This window comes from Arvicola amphibius, chromosome 4 (assembly GCF_903992535.2).
Source record: "Arvicola amphibius chromosome 4, mArvAmp1.2, whole genome shotgun sequence".
Lineage (NCBI taxonomy): Eukaryota > Metazoa > Chordata > Mammalia > Rodentia > Cricetidae > Arvicola > Arvicola amphibius.
In genome coordinates this window covers 17,623,593-17,651,245 of record NC_052050.1, presented here as the reverse complement: position 1 = coordinate 17,651,245, position 27,653 = coordinate 17,623,593, and the positions used below count along the sequence as shown (strand labels likewise).

The 27,653-nt window shown below is 43.1% G+C and overlaps 1 protein-coding gene across 1 annotated transcript in view; it reads right to left on the bottom strand.

Moving 5' to 3' along the window:
• Positions 1–27,653, bottom strand: part of Nsf (N-ethylmaleimide sensitive factor, vesicle fusing ATPase) — a 146,461-nt gene that overhangs the window by 41,825 nt on the left and 76,983 nt on the right. Inside the window, exons 9-12 of the mRNA XM_038327691.1 lie at positions 19,836–20,035; positions 11,466–11,631; positions 10,756–10,830; positions 10,102–10,289 (exon numbers count right to left, since the gene is read on the bottom strand). Of these exons, the coding sequence (XP_038183619.1) occupies positions 10,102–10,289; positions 10,756–10,830; positions 11,466–11,631; positions 19,836–20,035 (629 nt within the window). The remainder of the gene's footprint in view (positions 1–10,101; positions 10,290–10,755; positions 10,831–11,465; positions 11,632–19,835; positions 20,036–27,653) is intronic.

Below are 27,653 nucleotides of genomic sequence, written 5' to 3'. Positions count from 1 at the left end.
CCTCTAGAGCCTTCCTAGATGTTGTGAATGCCCAGGAGAAAAGATGGCCGGCACCGCCCATTCTTAAAGAACTACACAAAGTGTGGTTGGTGCATGCCAGCAGTCAGGAGGCTAAGGCAAGAAGGTGGCAAGTTCAAAGCCGGTATGGGATGCATACCAATACCCTGTTTTCAAACCCCCACATAAAAAAAAAAAAAAAACAATGAAATTCCACCTTATAGTCACAGGGCAGCTATGACTACAAAAACCCCAACCAAACAAAACAAGTCAGAAAATAAGTGATGGCAAGAGTTTGGAGAAACTAGAGCCCTTGGGCTATTGATAGGAACGTAAAACACAAAAGCTCCTCACAAAAATAAAACCAGGACTGAGGCCGCATGGCGGTGCATCCCTTTAACCCCAGCACTCAGGAGGCAGAGGCAGGTGGATCTCTGTGAGTTCAAGGCCAGCCTGGTCTACAGAGCCAGGGATACACACAGAAACCCTGTCTCATGTGAAAAAAAGAAAGAAAACTGAGACTGTCTCATGATCCAACCACGTCTCCTTTGATGCATACCCGGAGAGCAGAAACTGGGTCTTTGGCATTTTACAGCCATGTTTACAAGAGCATGGAGCGGGGCAGTGGAGATGAGGAAACAGTCCAGATGCTCACCAACACATGAACAGACAAGCAGACATGGTAAGGACACCCAGTGGAGTACGATTCAGCCTGAGAAAGAGGGAAATCTGAGCACCATACAACTCAAATGACCTTGAAGACACTGTGTTAATGGAGACAACCCAGTCACAAACAGACAAACACTGTGTCATTCCACTTGAATTACATAGTTAGAGTACCCAAGGTCCTACAGAAAGAGGAGCTGTGGTTACCCTGTGTTGGGAGGAGATGAGAATAGAGAGTTACTTTTTAAAAAATAGATACAAAGCTTCAGACTTACAAGATGAAAAGAGTTCTGAATATAGGTGGTAGTGATGGCTGCACATTATGAATGTATTTAATATCTCTAAAATGTGCAATTAAACAGCTAAGGTTACATCTGTTTTAACACAACAAGGAAATACTGAGGGACAATGATGCCCAGCCTTGGCTGCACATCAGGATGACCCCGAGAGTCTTTGCAGACATGCAGGTGCCAGCAGCCCCACCCTTCAGGACACTGAACAGTTCAGTGGAGGGCCCAGGCATCTCTAGTTTTAGAAGGTTTTAGTGGCATTTCAACTGTATTTCAATAAAGCCTGCCTGAAGATCTGAGAGTAAAACAGTCCCACTGGTCAGCCAGCCTCACAGACCAGGTTATGGTAACACACACCTTTAATCTCAGTAACCACATTGACACAAACTTTTAATCCCAGTAGCCACACTAATTGCCATAGAAATCAGGTGGTGCATGTCTTTAATCCCAGTCCTAGAGAGGAATATAAAACAGGGGAGACAGCTCTCAGACACAGTCTCACTCTGAGATTCTAGGAGGCAGGATCGCCATTTTAGACTGAGGTCAAAGTAAGAGCCAGTGGCTGGCTGTTTTGCTTTTCAGATCTTCAGATTGAATCCCAATTTCTCTCTCTTAACTTTTATTAATTGTGCTTCAGAAGGTACCACAGATGACTCTGGTCTGAGCTGACTTTAAGAACCATGAGTTACCAGGAGACTGATTTGTATTGAAGAACCTACATGCCAGCCCCAAGTCCTCTGCTCCATGCACCTGGAGCTGACACTTGCACATATGGAGACGCATCAAGGCCTCTCTCAGCACGTGGAGCCGCCTGGACCTGATGAGTGGGTAAGATAGCAGCACAGTTTCCTAATGTGACTGGGCGCACTCCCAACAGCACAAAGCAGGAGAATTTCATTTTAAAATTGATATCATGGCTTTTTTAAAATGGCAACTTAAAAAAACAGTGACTATAAAAGAAAACTATGTTAGGCACATATCAGCCTTCCATCGATATTATAAAATATGAGTCGTGTTCCTTTAGAAATAGATTGTTAAATAGATTGTTCTCTCTCTCTCTCTCTCTCTCTCTCTCTCTCTCTCTCTCTCTCTCTCTCTCTCTCTCACACACACACACACACACAAACAGACATTTAAAAAGAAAAACTCAGCCTTGAGGGATAAAAAGAATTATGTTAGGAAACTGGATCAAGAAGGCAAAGCAGAACATATGTATTTATTTCCTTTTCTGCTCCAAATCCCAACAAGTGACAGTCACAAGAAAGATGAAAACACAAGGAAAATCTGCCACTCACCTAAACAGCCTCAGAAGCAGAGGATGGACAGACTAATAGAGAAGACGCACTAAAAGGGGAGGGGAATTTCCCACAGCTGGAGAAAGGTGTGTCTTTGCAGTTCAATGAATGCTGATCGGGATCAATAGAAAGAGATCTAGCCTGTCTAGACACACTGGGGCAAACCCACTGAACATCAAAGAAGAAGACCAAGTCCCAGAGCCTTTCTGAGAAACAAAAACAAGCCCGAAACCTGGAATAGAACTGGTGTGGTGGTTCTCGCTGGCAATATCAGGAGACAGTGAAACCAGTATCCACAAACACAGCTAGATGTCCCTTCTAGAAAACGGCTCTCTTACTGGATAAGGAGACAGACGGGCACTGTTCCGACAGCATTCTGAAACAGTCACAGCCAGAAAGAATTTAATGCTAAATAGATTACTAGCTCATTCACAGATTATATTTATCGAGTGCCCAATAAACTAAAACTAAAGCATGAAATCAAATGTGCATGCGCTCTGGCCCTGTGGTTTGTGCAGGCTAGCCTCAAACTCCTGGGCCTGAGTGGACTTCCTATTACCATTTTCCACAGGAGTTCACTACCATGCCCAGTCTAGCCATCTTTTATGTGGTAGTGTTCTAGACTACTATACATCAGTCCAAAATAATGGAGGGACATCAGAAGCACTGACATGCACTGTTTTCCGAACACTGGAAAATGAAAAATAACAATCTCAGTACAATTATACATATGCCCTTTCTATAGAGTAAGTGTGTCTATGAATGCGAACGTGGAGAAAGCGCACAGCAAAGGTGGCTCCCGAATGCTGGCTAACTCTAGAGAGCAGAAGGGAACGGAGGGCTGTTGGAGCTTTCGGTTTGGGATGCTGAAATCCTAAACATGACAAGGGCTCTGGGGGAAGGGCATGTGTAGGAGGAAGAATTCCCATCTCCAAGCGAGAAGCTGGAGGGCTTGCTTTTCTAACAGGCCCCTGGGGTGGTATCCCAGTTTTCCCTAAAGGCAGTACCCACAGGGACCTAGCAAGTAAAGAGACAGAGGCAGGAGGCTCTAGAGTTCGCGGCCAGCCTGATCCACTGAGACATTGGCTAAAAATACAAACACAATGGCTCCCAGAGGCCTTAGGTGTGGGGGAGGAGAGGGTGGTTCTGAGGGATGGCGTACTAGTGCTTATTTCACATCTGCTGGTACAGAGATTCTGAATGTTCCCCAAACCAACAAGTGCATGAGTATCATTGTACACTGCGTGCATATACCAAAATTAGCCTATAAATATGGTTAACTGTTATATGTCATATATATAAATTAAGCCAGACACTGTAGCTTATATGTGCAGTGCCAGAACTCGGGAGGCTGGGGCAGGAGGAGAGAGCTCTAGGTCGGCCTGGACTTCACAGTGAAGACAGACAGGACGAGACGCTGTGTCAACGGCAACGGAAGATTATAAATGAATTAAAATGGCAAGGAGTGGGGGGAGGAGGAAAAATTGTCTTTAGGCACTGTAGGAATTTTTAAAGTTATCTAACTGTAAATAATATTTTAGTGCTAAATTATTTCTGCTTGTTCTTTAAAATAAATGCAGTGTTTCCTAACTAATGCCCACTATTTTATCAATATCAACACAATTTTATTCTTAAAACTCCACAATTCTGAACTTCTACTCATTCAAAAAACCTTTTTTTCCCTTTTGGTTGCATCAATAAGCTATTTTCTGCATTTTATTAGTGCCGGCTAATCAATACAGAAGCAGCAACACCTTCCAGCTTAGACACAAACTCATAAGCTTGTATTTCGACACCAGCAAATATCAAGTGGTCACCCTTACGCTTCGTAACCTTCTAAACCTGACCTTTCCAGGCTCTTATCGTTCCTCCGAAATTAAGGGAAGAATGGCTTTAGTCAGCCAAAAGGTCTACGGAAAGGAGAACACCGAAGCTCACAAACGCAGCCCGGGGAGTTGCTCCAGCTGGGCCTCGCCTGTCAGTCCTTTCAGCAGATCAGAGAAGAAATCCAGGTTAGGAGTCTTCTCCACCTGAAGCAGAAATCCCTCTCAACAGCCAAATGTCATGTGAGGGTGAGCTGAGCAAGAACACGCGCTCAAGTACGATGACACAAACACCGGGCAGTTCATGGACGTCCTGCTTGTTTCAGGGAACCTAAAACTACTGACCACCAGGAAGGTTTGGCTTGTCGGCCACGCTCAATCTTTGCTTTGGCCCAAATGTTTTGAAAAGGGCGTAGAAATAAAATTTGATTTTTGTGCCCTGAAGACTTGAATATCATAATAAATTACTGAATGCTATAGGTGTTTTAAAGTCCTAATTAACTTTTAAATTTTATTTCTTAAATTTATTATTAGTGAGCCAGACAGTGGTGGCTCATGCCTTTAATTCCAGCATTTCAAAGGCAGGTGGATCTCTGGGTTTGAAGCCAACATGGTCTACAGAGTGAGTTTTAGAACATCCAGGGCTACACAGAGAAACCCTGTCTTTAATGAGAAAAAAATGTACACACACACACACACACACACATATACACACACATATACAATTAGTGTGTGTATATATGGTGTGTGTGTGGGTGAGGCACGCATGACCCTATGTGCTTGTGGAGGTCAGAGGACATCTTACAGGAATCACTTCTCTCCTTCTACCAGGTAGATTCTGGGGCTAGAACTCAGGTTGTCAAGCTTGGGAGCAAGCATCTTCACCAACTGAGTCACCTCACTGGCCCCTTAATTTATACTGTTTATATCAAGGAGGAAGAATGAAAAAAAAAAAACAAGATCGTCATGGCTGGATGTATCCATACTATCCAGGCCCAATACTATATCCTCATACTGTCTAAACCTTTGGGAAAACGGGTTAAAGAGTTCCTGCTGCTGAGTAAGGAAATTATGAATATGGACAGAGTTTGGTTAAGAATACATATATTTGATGTAGGAGTGTTTCTATCTATCTACTGCTTCATTAGTTAATTAATAAAGAAACTGCTTGGCCTGATAGGTTAGAACATAGGTGGGTGGAGTAGACAGAACAGGATGCTGGGAGTGAGGCAGATGCCTTGGGCAATTGCCATGCCTCTCCTCTCTGAGCCAGATGCGATGGAGCCAGCCACCAGGTCAGACATGCTGAATCTTTCCTGGTAAGACACCACTTGTGGTATTACACAGATTATTAGATATGGGTTAGTCAAGATGTGAGTAAGAGGCTGAACCTAATGGGCCAGGCAGTGTTTAAATGAATACAGTTTGTGTGTTGTTATTTCGGGGAAAGCTAGTTGGGGGGCCAGGAGCCGGGTGTTGGGAAGTGGCCCCGCAGCTCCTCACTACATATATTGGGCTGGCATGACAACCCAGCCAGTGAAGGTGCCTGATGTGCAGGCCTGAGGATCTTAACTCTCTGGACCCACACCACACACAAAGCTGCAAGAAAAGAAATAATTTCTGCAAGGTTGTCCATGACCTCCACACAAGTGCCCTGGCATGTGAGCATCCCACACCTCTCCTCCTCTTTTTTTTGTTCTCTCATAAACACAAATAATAAATGATACTTTTAAAAAGGATACATACGTAGGATTACTTTCTTACAAAACACACATGGGTGATGAGAAGACTCAGCAAGTAAAAGGTACTTACTGCCCAACCTCCTACCATACACACACACACACAAATAAATAGATACATTTAATAAAAATTTAAAAAACTACATGCACCATGTGCTCAGTGTTTAAGGTAACCGTGGGATTTCCAAGATGAATAAGATGTAGACTCAAAGGTTCGAATACTGACAAGGAACGTTTTTCTGTAAAAGCCTTCACAGTTCACATAGAATTTGACTGCAAAATAAGTTCTGCCATGATAGCATAAATACAGCCACAAATAAACACAGTTAATGGACATAATGTATTTTTGAAGTTTTATTCAGAAGAACTAGTGGTTTTCTGGGCCTGGTCAAGTGCGGCCTAGCACCAGTGACAGGATGCCCCTAAATAATGACAGTCTGTTCAACCTCACTCTTCGGTCTGTTACTTCCGGCCTGATCAAAGTCCTCATGTCTTGTCCTGTGTCACCAACTTCACTCCCACTTGACACGGCTGCCAGAGATACCTTCTGTTTTAATACTATGTCACTACTATTCTTAGAACCCACATTGCTCACAGCAGAGTCTGCCCTTTTCCGAGAGAACGGAAGGCTCTCTGTGCGCGTCCTCCTTTCTCGTCTCCTGACTTTCCCAGTGCTGCCTCCTAGCTCCCTCCACTAACGTCCACGCCTAAGCGATGTGAAGTCACTTTAACCTATCCTGCTATTTGTGTCCCTGTGCCTCAGGAAACGTCCCCCTTACACACATCCTTTTGGAAAATACCTCTGGGAAGGCTTCTCTCATCCCGTGAGTTGATCACATCAGAAGCCTCATCATTTCCTTTACCATGCATTATTCTTGCATTTTCTTTTGTTTGTTTGTTTGTTTTTCAGACAGCATTTCTCTGTATAGCCCTGGCTGTCCTGTGATGTAGAATTTCCCTCTGTATGCTGTGAATTTGTTTTGTTACCATTGGTTAATAAATAAAGCTGCTTTGGCCAACAACAAGGTAGAATAGAGAAAGGCGGGAATTCCTTATGTAGTTTGCTAACCATTTGGGCAAGAAACTGCTCTTGCCTGGACTGGTCAAAGTTATGCTGTATGAACTAGCCATGCAGGACCCACAGAGAAATGACTGCTGAACTTGCTTAAAGGTGAGACCGTCCTTCAGGGTTCCTGCTTCATAAGAGTCTGCCAGAAATTCCGCAGGACACAGAAGAAAGTGACTGATAAATTGCCAATATAGGCAGAACTATCTTTGAAATTTCCTGCTTCATGGAAAAGTCTGCTGAATACTATGGGCCTGTAGGCTAAAGATGGATGCCCCAATGTTACAGAAGAACTTTGGGTGACTGTCCACTCAGCAAGATGTCTCTATCAATTCTAGAGTTTTAGAAGTTACTTACAATGCACTTCCTGCTTACTTAGGTAATAGTATATCCTTCTAAAGTCTTTAATGGAGTTAAAGAAAGATAGCTATATATTATAAAACTTTAGGCTCACAAAGATAGAATAGATGATAGAGTATATTCCTTAATTTGCCAAATGTGAATGGACTAAATATTGTAACTATAATTCTTGCTTGATAACTGTTTTGTTGTATGTAATCTTGCTAATTTAAAGTTAAAACCTTTCTTTTTAATTAGACAGAAAAGGAGAGGTGATGTAGGATTCCCCTTTATATGCTGTGAATGTGTTCTGTTACCATTGGTTAATGAATAAAGCTGCTTTGGCTTACAGCAGGGCAGAATAGAGTAAAGCAGGAATTCCAAGCAGAGAGAGGAGGAAAGAAGGTGGAGTCACAGAGACGCCATGTAACTGCTGAAGGAGACAGATGCACCTTACTATAAGCCCTATAGTGATATATAGATTAATAGAAATGGGTTAATTCAAGATGTAAGAGTTAGTTAGAAATATGCATGAGCTAACTGACCAAGCAGTGTTTTAATTGATACGGTTTCTGTGTGACTATTTTGGGTCTAGGAGGCCAGGAAACAAACGAGCAATCTCTGCCTACAGTCCTGGAACTTGCTCTGTTGATCAGGTTGGCCTTGAACCCGATTCCCAAATGCTGAGATTAAAGGTGTGCACCACTATTGCCTGGCATATTTTCTATTCTTGTATATGGATGTATGCTGATCAACAGTAGACAATTAAATTCTTTGCAGTTATAGCTTTAACTCCTTGTACAGCATATGGCATATAGCTGGTACTAAATAAACTTTTTCTTTTGAGGGGGGTGTTGAAACAGAATCTTGCTATGTAATCCTGGCTGGCTTGGTACTTGGTCTGTACTTCAAGCAGGCCTTAAACTTAAGCAAATCTTTTGCTTTAGCCTCCAACTACTAGGCTATAAGCTCATAGCCACCAAGTACAGTAAGTAATAAACCTATTTTTTATTTACATTTAAAAAATATTAATGTGTATGTGGGTGTGGGGGTAACAATCCATGTGAACTTTGTAGACTTGGTTCTCTTCTGTCTTTACATGGGTCTGGTGCTCAATTCAGGTCATAAGGCTTGCATGCTTCGTGCCTTTCTCACTGAGACCCACACCTGCCTGATAAACTATCTGGAGTCAAAGTCAGCTGGAGGAATCACACATGATATGTGACTACTTCAGGAAGGAAGACAGTACGGCACTCTTGAAAGGGAAAATCAGAAAAGGTTTAAGTGCTGGACAGTGGTAGTACATGCCTTGAATCCCAGCACTCGGGAGACAGAGGCAGGTGGATCACTGTGAGTTCAAGGCCAGCCTAGTCTACAGAACTAGTTCCAGAACAGCTAGGGCTGTTACACAGAGAAACCCTGTCTCAAAAAAAAAAAAAAAAAACAAAAACAAAAACAAAACAAAACAAAACAAAACAAAAAGACTGCACATACTAGGTAAACAAAGACTGTAGCAGTCCACAGAAGAATAACAAAACGAAAACAAGACAGCAAGAATGGAAAGGCTAAAAACAAAATAAAGTTTGGTGGCCAGTGAGTATTTCAGTTTGGCTGAAATACGTAGAGATAAACTGGGAGAACATCTGGAGTGGCCAGTTCGTCCCAGGCAAGGGACTATGCCCTTGCTTTGCAGACATGGCTGCTGTGAAGGTAAAAGGATCTGAACCAGGACAATTAGTGAAGAAGAGGAAGTGGGCGGTGGCAACAGCAGTGGATAAACACGGCTCTGGACAGACCGCCTGATGAGCAGAAGACCTGACATAGGACATAGGTGTGCAGCAGAGGTGACTCTGCAATCTTAACCTGGGGAGCTGGATAAAAAGAAACAGGAGCAGAAGGGAAAGTGGTTCGAGAATCTTCTGAGATCAGAGAAAACACCCAGGTGGTATTCCTACAGGTGAATCAAAAGGTTAGGAGAAAGGCACGTCAGGAGACGAGACAGAAGACTGGGCTACGGAGTAACTGCAGCATGAGGAAGACCCAAGTGCACTTATCTATCGAACCTTACCTAGCAAAATAACAGGACCCCGATACATATTTTTACCACAGTATCTATAATGTGCCTGCACTACGCCAAGCATAGTGGAAGCTGCCTGCAATCCCAGCTACACAGGAATCTGAAGCGGGAGCATCACAAGCTCAAAGCTTGCCTCTGGTATGTAGCAAGCTCAAGGCCTGCCTGGGCAAATTAACAAGACCATAATAAAAAGGGCTGCAGCTCAGCGGTAGAGCGCTTGCAAAACATGCATTAAAGCCCCGAGTTCAACCCTTAGCAGCACACACACACACACACACACACACACACACACACACACACATCAGGAACTAACACACTCTACTAGTCCGTTTTTCTGACTCTGAACCCCTTGAGGGAAAAGTTCAAGATTCACATCTTGGATCTCCAGCTCAAAACTTGAAAAATAGCAATTATTCAGTGTTCATTACATGAGACAGCTCCTGGATGCGGAAGACTCAGCTTCTTTAACATATTATAACTTAAGAGTGGACAAAGGCTCAAAACAACAACCTTCGGGATCTTCCGTCTGTCATTCGGTAGCAACCAAATAAACTGGTGGTCACCACTGGGCAGGCACTGCCATTTGTCCTCCAGTGGACAACCAACCCTTGTTCCACCTTTCTTGACCCCAACAGTGGGCATTACTCTCCTTGGCCTGTGTGGTAAAGAGAGAAAGAATGGCGGGCACTGGCAGACCATAGGCCCTGCCCGCTCACTGAGTTTCCTGACCTTGGCCTGTGTGGTAGAGAGAGAAAGGATGGTGGCAGGCACTCAGACCATAGGCTCCACCGCTCACTCAGTTTCCTGACCTTTATGTGTCTGTTCATGGCCGTGGACTGCGCTGCTCGCACCAGGCCTTCCAGCTCGGCACCACTGAAATTCTTCGTCTCCACGGCCAGTTCCTTGATGTCCACGTCCGCAGACAGAAGCTGGTGCCCTCTCATCCTGGCTGTGTGGATGTGAAGGATCTGCAGTCGGCCCTTCTCATCTGGCAAGCCTGAGGAAAACAAAAGCAGACACTTTCCTGGTCTTCAGGGTTCATCAGAAGATACGGTTGTGATCCTAATGCTTTTCTCCCAGCTAATCTGACAGTGAGCATTATTTAATATGCTGTTGCTCTCATTAATGAACTCTGAAGCCACAAGTGCATGCTACACGCCCCCTCACACACACCACACACCATCCATATACACACACATCACACACACATGCACTCACATACACACATGCATACATGTGCACACACACCACACATATACACACACCACACATAACACACACTACAGACATGTACACACGCTCACACACACACCACACATATACACATACCACACACACATACACACATGTACACACACTGCATAAAACACATGCACACACACCACATGCAAGCACACACATACATGTATACACACACACACACACACACGCATGCATCCACACCAGTGATCTACTTTACTTACCTATCTCCATTTTAACTTCCAGTCTTCCAGGTCGAAGGAGAGCCTCATCTATCAAATCTGGTCTATTGGTCATTCCTGAATGCAGATATTAAGAACAGTGAGCAATTAATCATAATTAAAGTAAAATAAAATGTACTTCAGTATAGGTAAAAAACAGTCACTTTCCAGCTGGACAGTGGTGGCACACACCTTTGATCCCAGCACTCAGGAGGTGGAGGCAGGTGGATCTATGAGTTTGAGGCCAGCTTGGTCTACAGTGAGTTCTAGGACAGCCAGGGCTACACAGAGAAACTCTGTCTCGAACACCCCCCGAATGGTAACTCCCCTAAGATCATTTTCTAAAAGTCAAACACAAACCAAATAACACTAAACTAAAACATTTATTTTTTATGTAGTAGGAAACACTGCAAGACTTTGTAATGAAATGTGCATTTAAAAAGAGAAGTCTTTTATAAGATTCAGCAAGAGCAAGTTAACTGGCTAAAAGGAGAGAGGGTTACGGCCTCTCCAGCTCGCAGGTCTCCCCTCCTATAAGCGACATGGTTTCAATGTCCGTAAAGCAGTAATGTTTTTCCCTCCTAAAAAGCATCTTAAGCAGCAGCTCCGAATGTACAACAGCTCAAGCTCTCTAGGAGAGCAGCACAGGCCCCAAGTCCAGCTGGGTGAGCCAGAGGCTAATGTGCAGGTGTCACCCTTTACTCCAGACATACCAATAACCAAGATGTTGTTCAGCTGCTCAACGCCATCAATCTTGGACAGTAGCTGGTTGACCACAGTGTCGTGAACTCCTGTGCTACCAGCCATGCTCCCTCTCTGCTTGCAGATGGCATCAATTTCATCAAAGATGATGATGTGCAAGCCACTGTTAGCACCAAGCTATGAAGGAAGGATATTGTATTAAAGGTCACAATCTAATGCATTATTAAACAAACTAATCAAGAAACACAAACCAAAGCACTCTACAGGTTGATTTTTGCTGCATTTTGGCTAATTAATATAGATGAGTATAAATTAAATCATGGTTGTTGCCCTCTCCAAGGTGTTGGAATTGCAAAACAGCTAATAATTCATTAGCTTAAATTAACATGGGCTTTCTAGAATTTATACTTAGTAATTAAGCCTCCTGTGAGGGACCAGAGAGAACATGCTAGAAAACATCTTGCTACTTTAACCGACATATTGTAACTGCATGGTTAATATGGGGTGTGATGACATTTCAATGTGGCATACAATGTGTAGCGATCGGGTCAAGATAACTGACATAACCACCAGTTCAAACATGCAATGCTTCTTCATTTGGGAGGCAATCAAAATCCTCTCTACTATTTTGAAAGATAGAATTAATCAACATCAATCATGATTCTTCTACTTTCTATGTTTAACACTACAAAGAACAACCAAGAATAACAAAACAGAAGAGAATGGACATAATCTAAATGTGAAAATATATATGAATAATATAAATTACGTGATAAGCATAGTGAACCAAAGGATTAGATATGGTTAGAATTCATTAATTTCTAATAAAAAATACAGTCCCTGTTTTGGGGTATGAGATGTGTGTTTTGTTTGAGACAGGTCTCTCTATGAATCACTGGCTAGCCTGGAGCATTGATTCACCCGCCTTTGCCTCTGTACATCCAGCCTGTAAAAATGCAGTCTTTCAAAAGGCTTAAGGGGCCACTGAAATGGCTCAGCAGGTAAAGCCTGACCCAAATTCAATCCCTGGGACCCTCACAGTCTAAGAACTGATTCCCACAAGTTTTCCTTTCACTTCCACACACATGCCGTGGTACATACATATCCATATTTATATACATACTTATACACACAAACATACATACATATATACATACACATATGTACACCCCCCACAATTTTAAAAGAGAGGTTTAGGAGTGAGCGATGACCCAAGCTCAAGGGCCCAATTAGAGCCTGAAACCTCTATGGTGGAATGCAGGCTCCCAAATGGAAGAACCTTCCTCTCATATACATGCACACAAACACACACAAAATAATTATAATAAATTAAATTAAGAGATGCATGTTTACCTTAGAAAATGTGTTAACTTGGCAAAAGTTGTAAAACAATTAAAAATAAAGTTAAAAACTACTCTTATCACCTAAAGATAAATGCTATTAATGTTGTAACAGATTTCTATTTTTTTTTAGACTTACAGTTATTTATGGTTTGGTGTGTGTGTGTGTGTGTGTGTGTGTGTGTGTGTGTGTGTGTGTCAGGGATCACAAGAGATGAGCAGACATCTTGTGGGAATTGGGGGTCCTTTACCCATGAAATCATCCAGCTTCCTCTACAGACTTCTATACTTTAACTTTAAAAATGGGAGCTCACTTCACCTTGTATTCTCTTAAACACTTCTTGCTCTTTGAAAACAACTTCAAGTACTTATTTTTGTTCTAACTGTTTTAAAGTAAAATGTGTTGCTTTTATTTATTAAGATTATTTTCATCTAATCTACATGGGAAGTAGAAAAAGACAAGATCTCCTGAGTAAATTGGGCACTTGGGGATCATGGGAGAGGGCAGAAGGGGAGGGGGAGAGAGGGAGGGGAGCAGAGAAAAATATATATCTCAATAAAACAATAAAAAAAGAAAGAAAACCAGGGGTAGAAAAGTGTGCAAAATTAGGGTATTAGGTCAGATGTGGTAGCTCACAAGGTAATTCCGGAAATGTGGAAGCTTGAGACAAGAGGACTATCACTGGTTGAAAGCTAGCTAGCCTGTGCTACTAGGTGTGAGTTCAAGTATAGCCTGAGCTATGAAATGAAGCCTAGCTCAAAAAAAGATAATAAATAACAATAATAATAGGATGATGTGCACAACAGATTTTTTTTATATTTATTTATTATGTATACAGTATTCTTCCTACAGGCCTCATTACAGATGGTTGTGAGCCACTATGTGGTTGCTGGGAATTGAACTCAGGACCTTTGGAAGAGCAGGCAATGCTCTTAACCGCTGAGCCATCTCTCCAGCCCCTGCACAACAGATTTTTAAAACTCATGCTTTACTGTCTTGAGAAGATGGTTGTCTGAATGTAGAGTACTCTATAAAAGCATTTTCTCCAGTTTCTTCCTTATGATAAAATAATGTAAGAGATATGGCTGGCATTCATAAAGCGGAAACCAATGTATAAAATTTCATTTTCAATTTAAAATGAGTAATTATCACAATAAATCTATTTCTAACCAGCAAAACAATTATGTTAATCAGTTTTAGGCACAGGGAAGTGAATGCATACATGCACCTATGTCTGGATATTATTTATTTATCATACCCTCATCTTACTCTAGGAATAAACACTGAAACTAGGGGAGAAAAATGTTTTGATCACGTTCTTTGCCCTCCCCCAACTCCACCCAGATCCTACCTACCCAACTTCAAGTTCTTTCTCTCTCTCAAAACAAAAACAATACAAAAACAAGTCAAAATAAACCAACAACAACAAAATCTAAGGCAAAAAATACCAAGAGAAAAAGCACACACACACACACACACACACACACGCACACACGCACACACGCACGCACGCACGCACGCAGGCACAGCATGGGGTCCATTTTGTATTGGCTAATTCTCCCGTGCAGGCCTGCCCTGGGGTGTGCTGGTGCACCCAGTGGAGCTCCGCTCCGTAGGAGAGAACGGATTTGCTCTTTTCCAGCAGTTATCAGCTGTGAAGAGCTTTTTAGCTCGGTGAACTTGAGCAGGTCTGTGCATGCGGTCACGGTCTCTTTGTCATGTGTGCATCAGACCTAGTGTGTCTGGAAGGTGGTTCCCGTGGAGTCACCCACCACCTCTGGCTCTTACAATCTTTTTGCCGCTCTTCCCTACTGACCCTTGACCCTAGAGGAGAGGGGTTTGATAGACATTCCATTTAGGGCTGAGTACACCAAAATCGCTCGCTTTCTCTGCAAACTACACAATTAGAGAAAATCTGGGAAAAGATAGGAAAACATGAAGAGATCATAAGCACCACAGTCAACTAGCCAAAATGTAATAGCATGTAATACTCTCAGTCGGCTTGCTTTTCCAGAACTACATCGTGATTAGTAGTAGCTCTCTAATATTTCATCATGACTGGTTTCGTAGTTCAACCACCACGCTCTACATTAATTCCTTTCTGTTAGATATTTAATTATTTCTAATTATATATGTTGCTGCAATTAACATTTTCATACATAAATTCTTGACAAAATACATAATTACTTCCTATATTCAACTGTTAGGTTAAAAGGTATACTGACTATTTTAAAGACCTTTAAATAGAGTGTCAAATTCTTTTCTAAAATAATTTGTGTTGCTGTTTTGTGGTTCTGGGGATAAATTTAGGGTTACATCCTCAGGCTCCTCCCCTCCTCCTTAAATCAGTTTAGAATTCCATAATGTAGGACTGCCTATTTCAGTATGGTCTTATAAGTAAGAAATACCAAAAACATTAAAAACTAATTACCAATGTGACAAATCAATAGTAGCATCTTTTTCTGTGTTTGGTTGGTTTCAATGGGACTAGGAACTGACTTTTCTGCTTCTAAATCACATATTTCTAGTTACCGACGATGCTGGCACATTTTAAAAATATTTTTGAGCTAGAAAGATGGCTCAGCAGTTAAAAGCTAGGCTCACAACCAAAAATAGAAATTATATATATTTTTACCACTGCTAATTTTTCTATTATTTGGTTTGTCTTTTATTACTGATTTGTAAAAATGCTTTTTAATTAAGTCTATTAACATATTTTATAAATATTTTATTTCACTTTGCCCTTTGTTGTCTGACGTTATTCACAGCATACTTTTTTGCTAAGTAGAAGGTGAGTGTTCTCGCTGTTTTTAGTATCTAAACAGTGTATTAGTTAGGTTTTTATTGCTGTGAGGAGACACCATGACCACAGGCAAATTCTTATTAAAACAACAACAACAATAACAACAACAACAACAACATTTAACTGGGTGGTTTGCTTACAGTTTCAGAGACTCAGTCCATTATCATGGTGGCAGGGAGCATGGCGGCATGCAGGCAGATGTGGTGCTGGAGGAATTGCTGAGAGTCCTACATCTTGCAGGCAACAGGAAGTTGACTGACACACTGGGCAGTATCCTGAGCATAGGGAACCTCAAAGCCCACCCCCACAGTGACACATTTCCTCCAACAAGACCACACCTACTCCAACAAAGCCACACCTCCTAATAGTGCCACTCACTATGAGATTTTGGGAGCCAAATACATTCAAACTACCACCAACAGTCTATATCAGTTTTTATTTTTATTGTTCTTTGTTACTTTTTAAAAATTTATCCCATTACATAAACTGATGGTAACCTACATTTTCTTCTCTTTAAATTTTTATAATACATAGTAATTTTTGTCTAATGGGATTTCTGTGTGGTGTGTATGTGTGTGTATGTGTGCACATGTGTGTATACGTATGTGTATGCTCTTGCAGAGGACTTAGGTTTGATTCTTAGTACACACGTGGCATCTCACAAACAACTGTTAACTCCAGTTCTATGGGATCCAATGCCTTGTTCTGGTTCTGAGAGCACCAGACATATATATGGCACACATGCATACAGGCACGAACTTACAAATACACATCAAATAAAATAAATAAATCTTTTAAAATACTATTTTGAATCATGATTACTTCTAAAGGAACATTAGAATCATGCCAATGGAAGGAAAAACCTCCAGCAATTATAACCAAAAAGCAAAAGGCAAACTGAAATGAAGAACAGGGCTGGGAGATGACTGGGTGGGCAGAGTGCTCACTGCACGAGAGCGAGACCTCAGTTCAGACCCCAGTCCCTGTGTAGAAGCTGGCCAGTGGTGTGCATCTGAAACCCCAGACAATATGGGCACACAGGGAGACCTTGGGGGCCTGTCAGCCAGCAAGCCTAGCCAAAGGCAGCTGTAGGCTCAGTGAAGAAATTCTGTTTTAGAAATTAGCCAGGTATGGTAGCGCACGCCTTTAATCCCTGCACTCGGGATATAGAAGTAGGTGGATCTCTGTGAGTTTGAGGTCAGTGTGGTCTACAGAGTGAGTTCCAGGACAGCTAGGGCTGTTAAACAGAGAAACCCTGTCTCAGAAGCCAAACTAAAACCAAAATTATTCTCCTTCCACAAACATTTTTAAAACTAAGCTTAAAACATTTCATTTCTCAGTTCGATATATATTGAATAGATGTCTAGACAAATGATACTTTGCTTCTTAAAAAAAAAAAGAAACATGCCAAAAACTTGACATTGTTCCACCCACAGAAAAACTGGATCTTCAAGCTTGGCTTTGCCAGAGCACACTTCTTCACAGAAGTATAATTAACTCAGTGCAAAACCAGGACACGGTTGTTTGTGACTGAAAACTGTAGGACTTCACATTTTTAAAAGACCTTCATAGCCTGGATGGGCATGGGAGAAGAGGCAGGTGAATCTCTAAGTTTGAGGCCAGCCTGGTCTACATGGTGAGTTCCAGGCCAGCCAGGGCTACACAGTGAGACCCTGTCTGAAATATAAAAGGATATTTATGCCCAGGCTTGTCTGCCTAATGTCAAGGAACAGAAAGGAGCTACACTGTCGGCATGTCCCGGTCTACATGCCCTGAGCTGTGTGGCATCACAACTTCTGTCACCGTCTGACCCTGATGTCGCCTAGTCAAGAAGGATGCTGAAGACTACAAGATGCTGTCTGACAAACTGATCACAGGAGCAATCTGTCCTAAACACAAGTCAGTACAATCCCGACCTTTCCAGTGCCTTACTAACCCTGTGACTTGCTACCTGTTCCTCTCCCCCACCTAGTCAGTTCAATAGCGTCAAGCTTTACAGAGTATTAGGTTAAGACAAGTTCTTATTATAGTAAGTTAGGACTCAGGTTCACAGATCCACAGAGCTGGATCATCAATTAACAGTGTACCAAGGGACTGAGCTTTCCATAATGCAGCCCTCTTCAACTTAGCGGCTTCTGACTCTGCTTTTACCAGTTGCAGTCTTTCCCATAGAAACAGGGCCAGTGCTATTGAGCCCGTGGCAACAGACTTCTAAAGTGGTTGTTCTAAATTTATCGAGTTGACCTATATGGAAGTACTCATCTCTGTCAGCCTGGACTGTCCAGAGTCACAGAGGGGAGGCATTTGCAGTAGACATTTCCCTTCCATGGGGTCATTAGCTGGGTATACCACAAGAGGCTGGGTGTGATCAGCATCTACCTAGAAATTCTTGGCCAGTGCAGTTTTATCGTTAGCAGTGCCATATTTAAGCTGTGCATTTAAAAACAGTATCCAAGTCATCTATGTCGCTACATGGAGCCTCACAGTGCGATTTTATGAGCTGCTCCTCTAGACTACAGTTCAACTCATCTTTGTTTAGTGTAAAACTATCAGGGCCCATTTGGCTCAGTGTTACCTTTTTAGGTAATTTTTTTTTAGCAGTCGACACTATTTATAGGGATGGCTACCTCATGCTTTTTCTTTTTTCTAAATTTCCAAAGAACAAACAAACAACAAACATGTATTCTTTTTTTTTTTTTTTTTTTTTTTTTTTTTTTGGTTTTTCGAGACAGGGTTTCTCTGCAGCTTTTTTAGAGCCTGTCCTGGAACTAGCTCTTGTAGACCAGCCTGGCCTCGAACTCACAGAGATCCGCCTGCCTCTGCCTCCCGAGTGCTGGGATTAAAGGCGTGCGCCACCACCGCCCGGCTCAAACATGTATTCTTAAGAATATATTAAACTTCACTTTATCTTTCAGTAACCACAAAGTCCACTGGACCTTCTCTTAACTCTAAGATGCATTGTCGACTTCACCGTCTCGTCTCTGAGATGACAGCATTAGCAATTATTCCCCCTGAGCTCACGAAGTTTCTAATGGTCTAAAGTGGACGGATGAGGCAAGAGTTCCACTGACATCGTAACCCCATGGTTGGCCACATACAGCAAAGAAAACTCAACAGAGAGGAAACATCCTGGCCTCCTCATAACAGGAGGCACAACATCATCCATGTGCTAAAGTGAACGAGAGACTCGTTCATTTATTTTTGCAGTATGAAGCTAGGCCTTACACAGTGCTCCGCCACTGAATATACCCCCAGCTCAGTAACTTCTATTAAAATTAAAAAAAAAAAAAAGATTTTTCTCTCATCCTTAAAATGTCGTTCAGTGGCTTCTAGGTCCTTTGTTTCTGTTTAGAAGACGTCCGCTCACATTGAAAGGACAATCTGCTTTACTTGGCCTACCAGTTCAAAGTTACCTTTACCAGAAACACACCCAGAATGTACAACCAAACCTCTGGGCAACTTGTGATGCAGTCAAAGCAACGTATCAAACAACTGTCACAGTTAAGAAACTCAGGTCTGGTTTTTAAATACCTTTTTTTCCTAAGACCCAAATGCAGCTTTTGAGTTTTTAAACTTGAGTCAATTTCAATGCAGCCCTTTGGCTCTGAATGCCCTGCGCATGCTTCCATCTCATTACAGGTGGGAAGAGCTGGTGACACCACAATCTGACAGGTGCCACTCCACAGCTGAGCTGACTCAGTGTGACGGAGGGATTTACTTTGTGTGGGACTTTACACACGGAGAAACCCTAAAGTCTATTGATGGACTTAACTTTCCTCCTTTCCCAAAAGACAAAGGAGCGCAAGTGTCTGGAAGCGGTGTGGTCCAAAAGCATCACTTGAAAATATATCTGTTTCTGAACACGGGAGTAACGGCATTTCATGTCACGTCAGCCCCACAAAACCTCAAGGCCAGTGGTGCTCAACCACAAAATTACTTTCATTGCTTCATCATAACTGTAATTTTGTTATAGCTGTGAACTGTAATATAAATATCTGATATGCAGGATATCTGATATGTGACCCCTGTGAAAAGGTCATCTGGCCCCAAAGGGGTCGCAACCCACAGGTTGAGAACCACTGCTCTAGGGCAATACTGTATGGAACTATTGGTACCCATTAAAGTTTTCCTGCAAGTTGTTTCAAAGTGCAGATGGCAGGCCACCTCCGTGTCTCTGGGTGTCACTCGTCACATAAGCCATACTAAGTTTCTGTATGTTAGTCTTAAGCTCACATACCCTCCTTTGCTCCTCTTCAGCGTCAGCAAAAAGTTTACGAATATTGGCCTCCGATTCTCCCACGTATTTGTTAAGGATTTCTGGCCCATTAACCACCTTGGGTTCTCTCGCATTCAGCATCTTGCCAATCTGTCGAGCCAAGAGAGTCTTACCGCAACCAGGGGGTCCGTATAACAGGATGCCTTTAACGTGTTTACAACCTAGGAAGGAAAAAGAGACAGACTTAGCCAGCTACTGACATCAAGGACATCTAATGGAGGGTCCGCCTTCTTCACGTACACGCACCTGCATCTCAGGACGGGATGCCCATGTCACTTCTATACATCAACAGCTGTATGCTGAGGACAGACATGAGTAATCGGTCAAGCCTCTTCTATTTTTTTTGAACAGAAAATCCAAAAAGCAGCCCTAACCGCTACAGGATTTGAAAGAGGAAAGGAAGCTGCCAGTTACTGATTTTTGGAAAACTCTTTAACTTGACTTAGAATGAACACTTTTACTCTGGAACTGTCTCTTTGACTTACCATCTAACTAGGAATTATTATCTTTTTATCCTTTGAGAGCAGGAGGCAAGTCTGCCTTGCAGAAATTCTAATGGAAAATATATCTATCACAAAACAGTGGGCTATGGGAACTACATCCTCATCACAAGATAATGGGTCAGCCAGCCAGCACAAACTTGGAGAAGCAAGAGTGTTGGGTGGGCCGGATGGGCACAGAGTCCTGAGGTCTAGATGGGTGGCACCATATGTGACTAAGGCTATACGGCTTCATCGAACAAATGGCCAATAACAAATGTAGATGACTTTTTAGGGACACCCAGATAAAAATGAAGCTTCAAAAACAGTATTCAATTACTTGTCACTAATAAGCCAAACTGCAAGACTGATTGATGAGCTAGACTCCTGAGTCTCTCCGGCCGACGCCACAGGGCTGTTTGCTCAGTTTCTTAAGGTGGAGACGACCTGTGATTCTTTACTCTCCTGGGAGCACCAACCTTCACTGTTTCACTGTTCTGGTCCTGGTTTCTGATGAACAGGTTTTCTTTCTGCTACACTGAAATACACTCGGTGAGGTAATTCATGATTGGACTTCAGTGCTGTTCTCATAACTACAGGTGAAAACACAGGAAGTGAAACACATGGTGTGTTCCTGTGAAAACGGCTTATCCTTTTCTGAAACGAGAGCCTTAAAAATTCTACCTTTCAGGGGAAAGTACAATGGTACCTACCATTGACAGGAAGTAAAATAAATCAGATGATACAACTAACCCCTAGAAGCTTTAGGCTCTGAGGAGGGACATCTTTGGGGTTGACAGTTACATCCATATGTAACATCTTCATGTCAAGAAAAGACACCACTAAAAATTCTTGAAAACCATGAAATTGTTACTCACGGTTAAGCTCGTAGGCAGAAAGGGAACTTACCAGAGATTCATGAAGGCTTTGTGCCACAACCTTTCTCATCAGAGTAAAGCTCCACCCCAAGAACCATGGCAAGCAAAATGTCTTTGTCCTCTGGCCCAGCCCTCAAGCAAGAGGTTCATACTGCATTATGGGGCAAACCTGGCTCTTCTCCTAGAAGCTGGCGCCACCAATTACAGCCCACATTCAAGCCTCAAGGACAACTAAGCTTTGGAAAGTGACTCTTGATCGTCCTGTTTAAGCCAACTGTTAACATCTGACTGTCACGTGCACAGACCATAGGCAGGTGGCGGAAGTGAAAGAAGCCCAGTGAGGGCTCAGTGGTTAAGAGCACTTGCTGCTCCTCCAGAGGATCTGGGTTCAGTTCCCTGTGCCCTCAGAGCAGCTCACAACTGTCTGTAACTCCAGTTCCAGGGGACTATGCCATCTTCAGGCATGAACATGGTGCTCCTACATACATGCAGGCAAAACCCATACACATACACATAAAAATAGACCAACATGAAGAGGAGGAAGAGCAAAGTTTGCCGAGGGCCTACAGAGACCTACAGAGGACCTACAGAGTGCAGGCCTATTCTCATCTCGTCTTGACTTTCTCCAAGTCTGTCAACCTCCTCTTGAGGAGACCCCGTCTAGAACAGGCCACGCTTTCTGGGAAAGGCTCCCCATGGCTTCTTATGCTGTCCCCAACCTGTGAGCCCTGAGTACAATATGGCCACAGAGCACAGCGAGAGCAAATTATAGCACCATGCTGACTGATACAGCCTCCTCCCCCACACTATCCGATTTCAGCGCAGCTCTCGCGGCTTCCTCGTACCACACAGCATCCTTTACTTGTCTCTCTTATCTCTTTCCTAATTCTCCTTATGAATTATTGAAATATTCAGTTCTTCTCGAGAGCCACCTTACGCCACTAATTCTCAGAGATGACCTAGATTCCCACTTTGCTTATTTCAAAAAAGAGATTATCAATCACAACCCCGCTTCAGCTCTCTGCTTCGTCTGCAGACCCGGGCCAGCAGACACAGCCATTCTTAACCTCAACCGTGGCTCTCAAAGGAGTCTTCCTTTCTCTTCTCTGAGGTCAAATTATAATCATTTGTTTATATACCTTCTCTCTGGGATGGTGTGTTGTGTTGTTTAAGGGAAAATACTGTTATATTGATCTTGAATCACAACTGACCCAGCATTATGCATCACCTGTAGCACACACTCAAAAATGGGCCAAATAAGTAAATTCTTGATTCCTTTTCTTAGAAATCCAAAGAGTCTGAGGGAGAAAAGTACCATTTTTCAAAATTATCTGAAGCCCTTAATTTATGGATCTCACTATTGAACTAATTTAAATCTGTAAAAGTAAAATGAATGAATGAATGTAAGAATAAATAAATGAAACCTATTTGAGGTGACCAAGCCTTTGCAGATTGGCAAAACAAACTGTACATGAATACTAGAATTGAAACTTTGCAATTCCATTTTGTATTTGGAAAATGCTTAGTGTGATTTAAACTAAACTAACTTGGACCTTATAAATAGTTCGCAAAATATTGCCATGAAAGCCAAGAGGAGAGGCTGAAATGCATGCTTGTGAGGCGCACTCTATGCGATCCTTGACAACACAGTCAGCGCGACGCCAACAGTGTGCATCTTAGCGGCTTCAGGCAGTGCCAGTCCCAGGGTCCTTTCCAGCATATCAAAGAAATACACACTGACAAGAAGATTTTCAAAATCCAGCTCCACAAAGGAATCAGTTATTTGAATAAGCAGTGGAAATGAGACTTGTTATTACTATTATTAAAGTCTGTCCTGACTTATTAAACAAGCACTGGTCTCTAATTCCCAGTGAGTCATATAAACTGATTCCATACAACAAAAGTCTATTAAGCTCCTGTTGAGAAGCACCGAGGGAAGTGTGAGGGATAGAGACATGCAAAAAGCAGTCCCTACCTGCATGGAATTCCTGGCTTAATAGGAAAGCCCACAGCCAATAAACCATAATGTATCAGTGAAATGTATGAACTATGTTTGGCATCTACCCAAGAAAGACTGATTCCACCCAGGTGATAGGAGAAAATTAGGACTGGACACAGGGACAAAGGGATACTGAACCTGGCCTGGAAGGATGAGCAGGGGTCATGTTTGGGCGGTGGACAGGAAATAATAGAGAGACTAAAGGGAGCCACAGGCACAGAGGTGTGGATATAGATGCCAGCAGTGATCTGCTACAGTCAGAGCCTTTGGAGGTGCCTAGAGACTGGCAGGCTCTGAGGCCGTCCTCCACACCATGCCAATGAGTTAAATTTTATGTATTTATTTATTTGGGGAGGGCACAAGCATGCCATGGTTAAAATATGGAGACCAGAGGACAATTAGAGGGAATTGATTCTCTCCTCTTATCGTGTGGATCTGGAGATTGAACTCAAGTTATTGTGCTTGACAGCAATCACCCTTAGCCACTGAGCCTCCTCGCCAACTCAATCCATGAGTTTAAATTTGCAGAGGATGGAAGAGTCGCTGAAGGGTAACTCAGCCTTTTTCTGCAGAGACTGAGTCGAGTTTTGAACTCGCAGAGGATGGAAGGGTTGCTGAAGGCTAACTCAGCCTTTCTCTGCAGAGACCGAGTCACTAATTGGCTGGATTTTTGCTAGCTGAACTGTCATATCACTCCAAGGTCTCTGGGACTGGGGACCTGAAGGCCTCAGGAGGAAGCCCACTCCACTGCTGATGCCCAGCTTTCTCCTGAGCATTTTCTGGCTCTAATTTTGGAGGCCCTCGGTCGGATCCCAGGCTGTAGAACTATCTGCTGCCACTTTTTACCCCCCCCCCCCCCCCCCCCCGCTTAATGATGTATAGATCCCGCATGATCAGTACCCTGGACCAGTAAATTAAATATAAAAGATAAGAAATAAAAGGAAAAAAAACTGGTGGAAATGAAATATTCTCTCATTCGTTCTCATTCCATTCCTCTCCCATCCACTCTGTGTGTGTGTGTGTGTGTGTGTGTGTTTGTGTTGCTCTTGTTTCTTTCTTTGGGACAGGTTCTCATACAGCTCAAGGGGGGGCTTAAACTCCCAATCCTCTTGCCCAGATCTCCCATGTCGGAGAATTACAGGCATACAACTTCATGCTCAGCCAATTCCTCTTTTCTTTCCCATGAACAGTCTAATGGACCTCCCTAGGAATGCTCACATGCATCTCCACACAACTGAGGCGATTCCTAAACAGCCATGGAGACTAAATGAAAGGCTCCGAGGAACATGGCTCATTTAAAGCATTTGCCAAGCACTTGCAAGAATCTGGATTTGACCTGTGGCATTAGAAACACAAACAAAAGCAAGGTGGTGGTGGTGCATGCCTTTCATCTCAGCATTTGAGAGGCAGAGGCAGATGGAGCTCTGTGAGTTCCAGGCCAGTCTGGTCTATACAGAGGTCTGTCTTGAAAAACAAACAAACAAACAAAAACAAAAAAGAAAAAGTAAAAAAAGACAGGAAGGAAGGGAGGGAGGGAGGGAGGGAGGGAGGGAGGGAGGAAGGGAGGGAGGGAGGGAGGACGGACAAACAATATAGAGGAGTCAACAAGATGGCTCAGAGGGTAAAGGCACCTGCTGCCAAACCTGATGACATAAATTCAAGCCCCAGAACCCACACAATGGAAGAAGAGAACCGACTCCAGAAAGTTGTCCTCAGATTTCCACATGTGTGCTTTGTCATGGCACATGCATACCCCACATCCATGCCACATCATAGATGAGGAGGGAGGGAGGGAGGGAGGGAGGGAGGGAGGGAGGGAGGGAGGGAGGAAGGGAGGGAGGGAGGGAGGAAGGGAGAGAGGGAGGGGAAAGTAAAGAAAGCCCTCTGAACGCTACTGAACAATCTGGACAAGGAGTGGAAAGGAATGACGGGGCTGGTGAGATGGCACCTACAACCAAGCCTCGAGGCATGATTTCTGAGTTCAATTTCTAGGACCCACATGGTGGAAGAAAAGAACTATATTCCACAAGTTGTCCTCTGACATGAGAGCTGTGACACAAGTACGCACACACACAACACACACACACACACACACACACACACACACACACCCAGGAAGCTCATGCTGACCTGGGCCACAGTCCTCTATCAGGGCCAGAACACTTGGGGTCAAAGCACCTAAGCAGTTTAGGCAGGCACCAAGTTCACTTCCAAGAACTCTCAAGAGATAGGATTGAGGGAGACAAAAACTTATCAGGATGGCTCTCCTTTCAAGAGCAGTCAAGGAATTGGAAAGAGGAAGGAAGCCAAGGCCATGCCTCCTGGAGTCTGCTAACTGTAGGAATCTGAAGTGTGCCAAGCCATCGGAGCTAAGGGTTCTGGGCAACATAGAAAGGTTTTGGTGAAAAGCAAAACAAAGGAAACTGGAAGAAGTGGGGATGAGAGAAAGGAGCCTGAGAAGACGGACAGCCTTAAAGAAGTGGGCCCAGCATGAGATTCGGGTCAAGGAGGACTAGCCTCTATGCCGTACATAACTACATAGGCAACTTAGAGTGTCAGGTAAGGTGTCGATTCTTGGTTCCATAAATACAAACTTTACCTAAGCTGACATGAGAATCTCAGCCTTTTTGTTCTAGCCACCCTTCCTTTCCTTCCTGACATGATCCAAGTCTCACAGATTGGCAACATGGGGTAAATAACAGCACTGCGTTCACTTAAAGTCAAGATATTTTAGACTCAGTTCTGTTGCCTAACTTTCCAGTCAAAGGTGTGAGACAAGCCAGGCTTAGTGGTACACTCTCTTAATGGCCAGCACTCTAGACGCAGGGGCAAATGGCGGATCTCTATGAGTTCGAGGCCATCCTGGTCTACATAGTGTGTTCCAGGACAGCCAGGGCTATATGGAGAGGCCCTGTCTGAAAATAACAGGAAAAGATAAACTCTTGTGCTGAGTTTCAACATTTTTTTAATCTCCATCAAGTTTGAGGTTTTAGCCTTTGTCTCCAAGTCACTTCCCTTATTCTCTGATAGAAGTAAGCGCTTATGTTTATAACATTATTTACATTTATGTTACATGTGTCTACATTTCAGTGGTGAAGAGCAATCCAGGGCCTGCACTCTACCGCTCAGCTACCCTTCCAGGCCTTGGATTCTAGCTGACTATCGGAGTAAATAAAGCACGGATGTCAGTTCTGTCACTTACAGATGACACATACCACAGCAGACAAGGAAATTCTCTCCTGTAAGCTTCTGTGTTTTCCATGAAATAAAATTCTAAAGATTCTAGGTTACCCATGAAGATAGAAGGTGGGAGGAAGGTAGAAAAGACCCAGTCATCTCAGCGAACAGGACAGTGAGTTGTCTGGATGAGACACAGGAAAGAAACACTCAGGGACCACTTGAGATGTGGATCTTTCAGAATGGACTAACTGAGGCTCCAGTGGAATCTAATTTACTGGTGTTGGGATGGTGTGTGTATGCGTGCATGTGTGTGTGTGCGTGCATGAGTGTATACTAGAACTAAGGGGAGGGAAAACAAAATTAAAAAGGAAGATGGCAGGAAGTTCAAATCTGAAGTCGTTACTGGTGATGCAAAGTCTTTGGTATAATCAAAGTGAGTGAGACGGAGCAAGAGTAGAGGTTAATGGACAAAACAATATAACAAGGGTGGTAAAGTTGCCAACAATACAGATGACTCAAACACACAGTGAGACTACACTTAGGAACGAGTGATACAGACAGCTTTGCCGGGCTCCCCTGCTTGCTCAGCTCTAGGACGGCTACCTTCATGCTCACTTTGTTATCTGAACACTAGTGACAACCGTCCTGCCTTTCACTGATTCAACATGCACTAGCAATTACAAAGATACAAATAACACAAGATACCAAACAGAGTGTCTTAGGTTTCTATTGCTGAAAAGACACCGTGACCATAGCAACTCTTTTTTGTTGTTGTTTTGTTTACTTGTTTTTTCAAGACAGGGTTTCTCTGTGTAGCCCTGGCTGTCCTGGAACTCGCTCTGTAGACCGGGCTGACCTCAAACCCACAGAGATCAGCCTGCCTCTGCCTCCCCAGTGCTGGGATTAAAGGCATACACCACCACTGCCTGGCTGTTTCCCTTTTTTGTTTTTGCATGGTAACTCTTACACAGGAAAATGTTTCATTGGAACTGGCTTACAGTTCAGAGGTTTAGTACATTATTATCATGGTGGGAAGCATACAGACAGACATGGTGCTGGAGAAGGAGCCTAGAGTTCTACATCTGGATCCATAGGCAGCAGGAAGAGATACTGGACCTACCTTGAGCATTTGAAACTTCAAAGCCCACACCCAGTGACATACTTCCTCCAACAAGGCCACACCTCCCAATAGGCCACTCCTCGTGGGTCTTTGGGGCCATTTTCAAAGCACCACCCAGCAAAT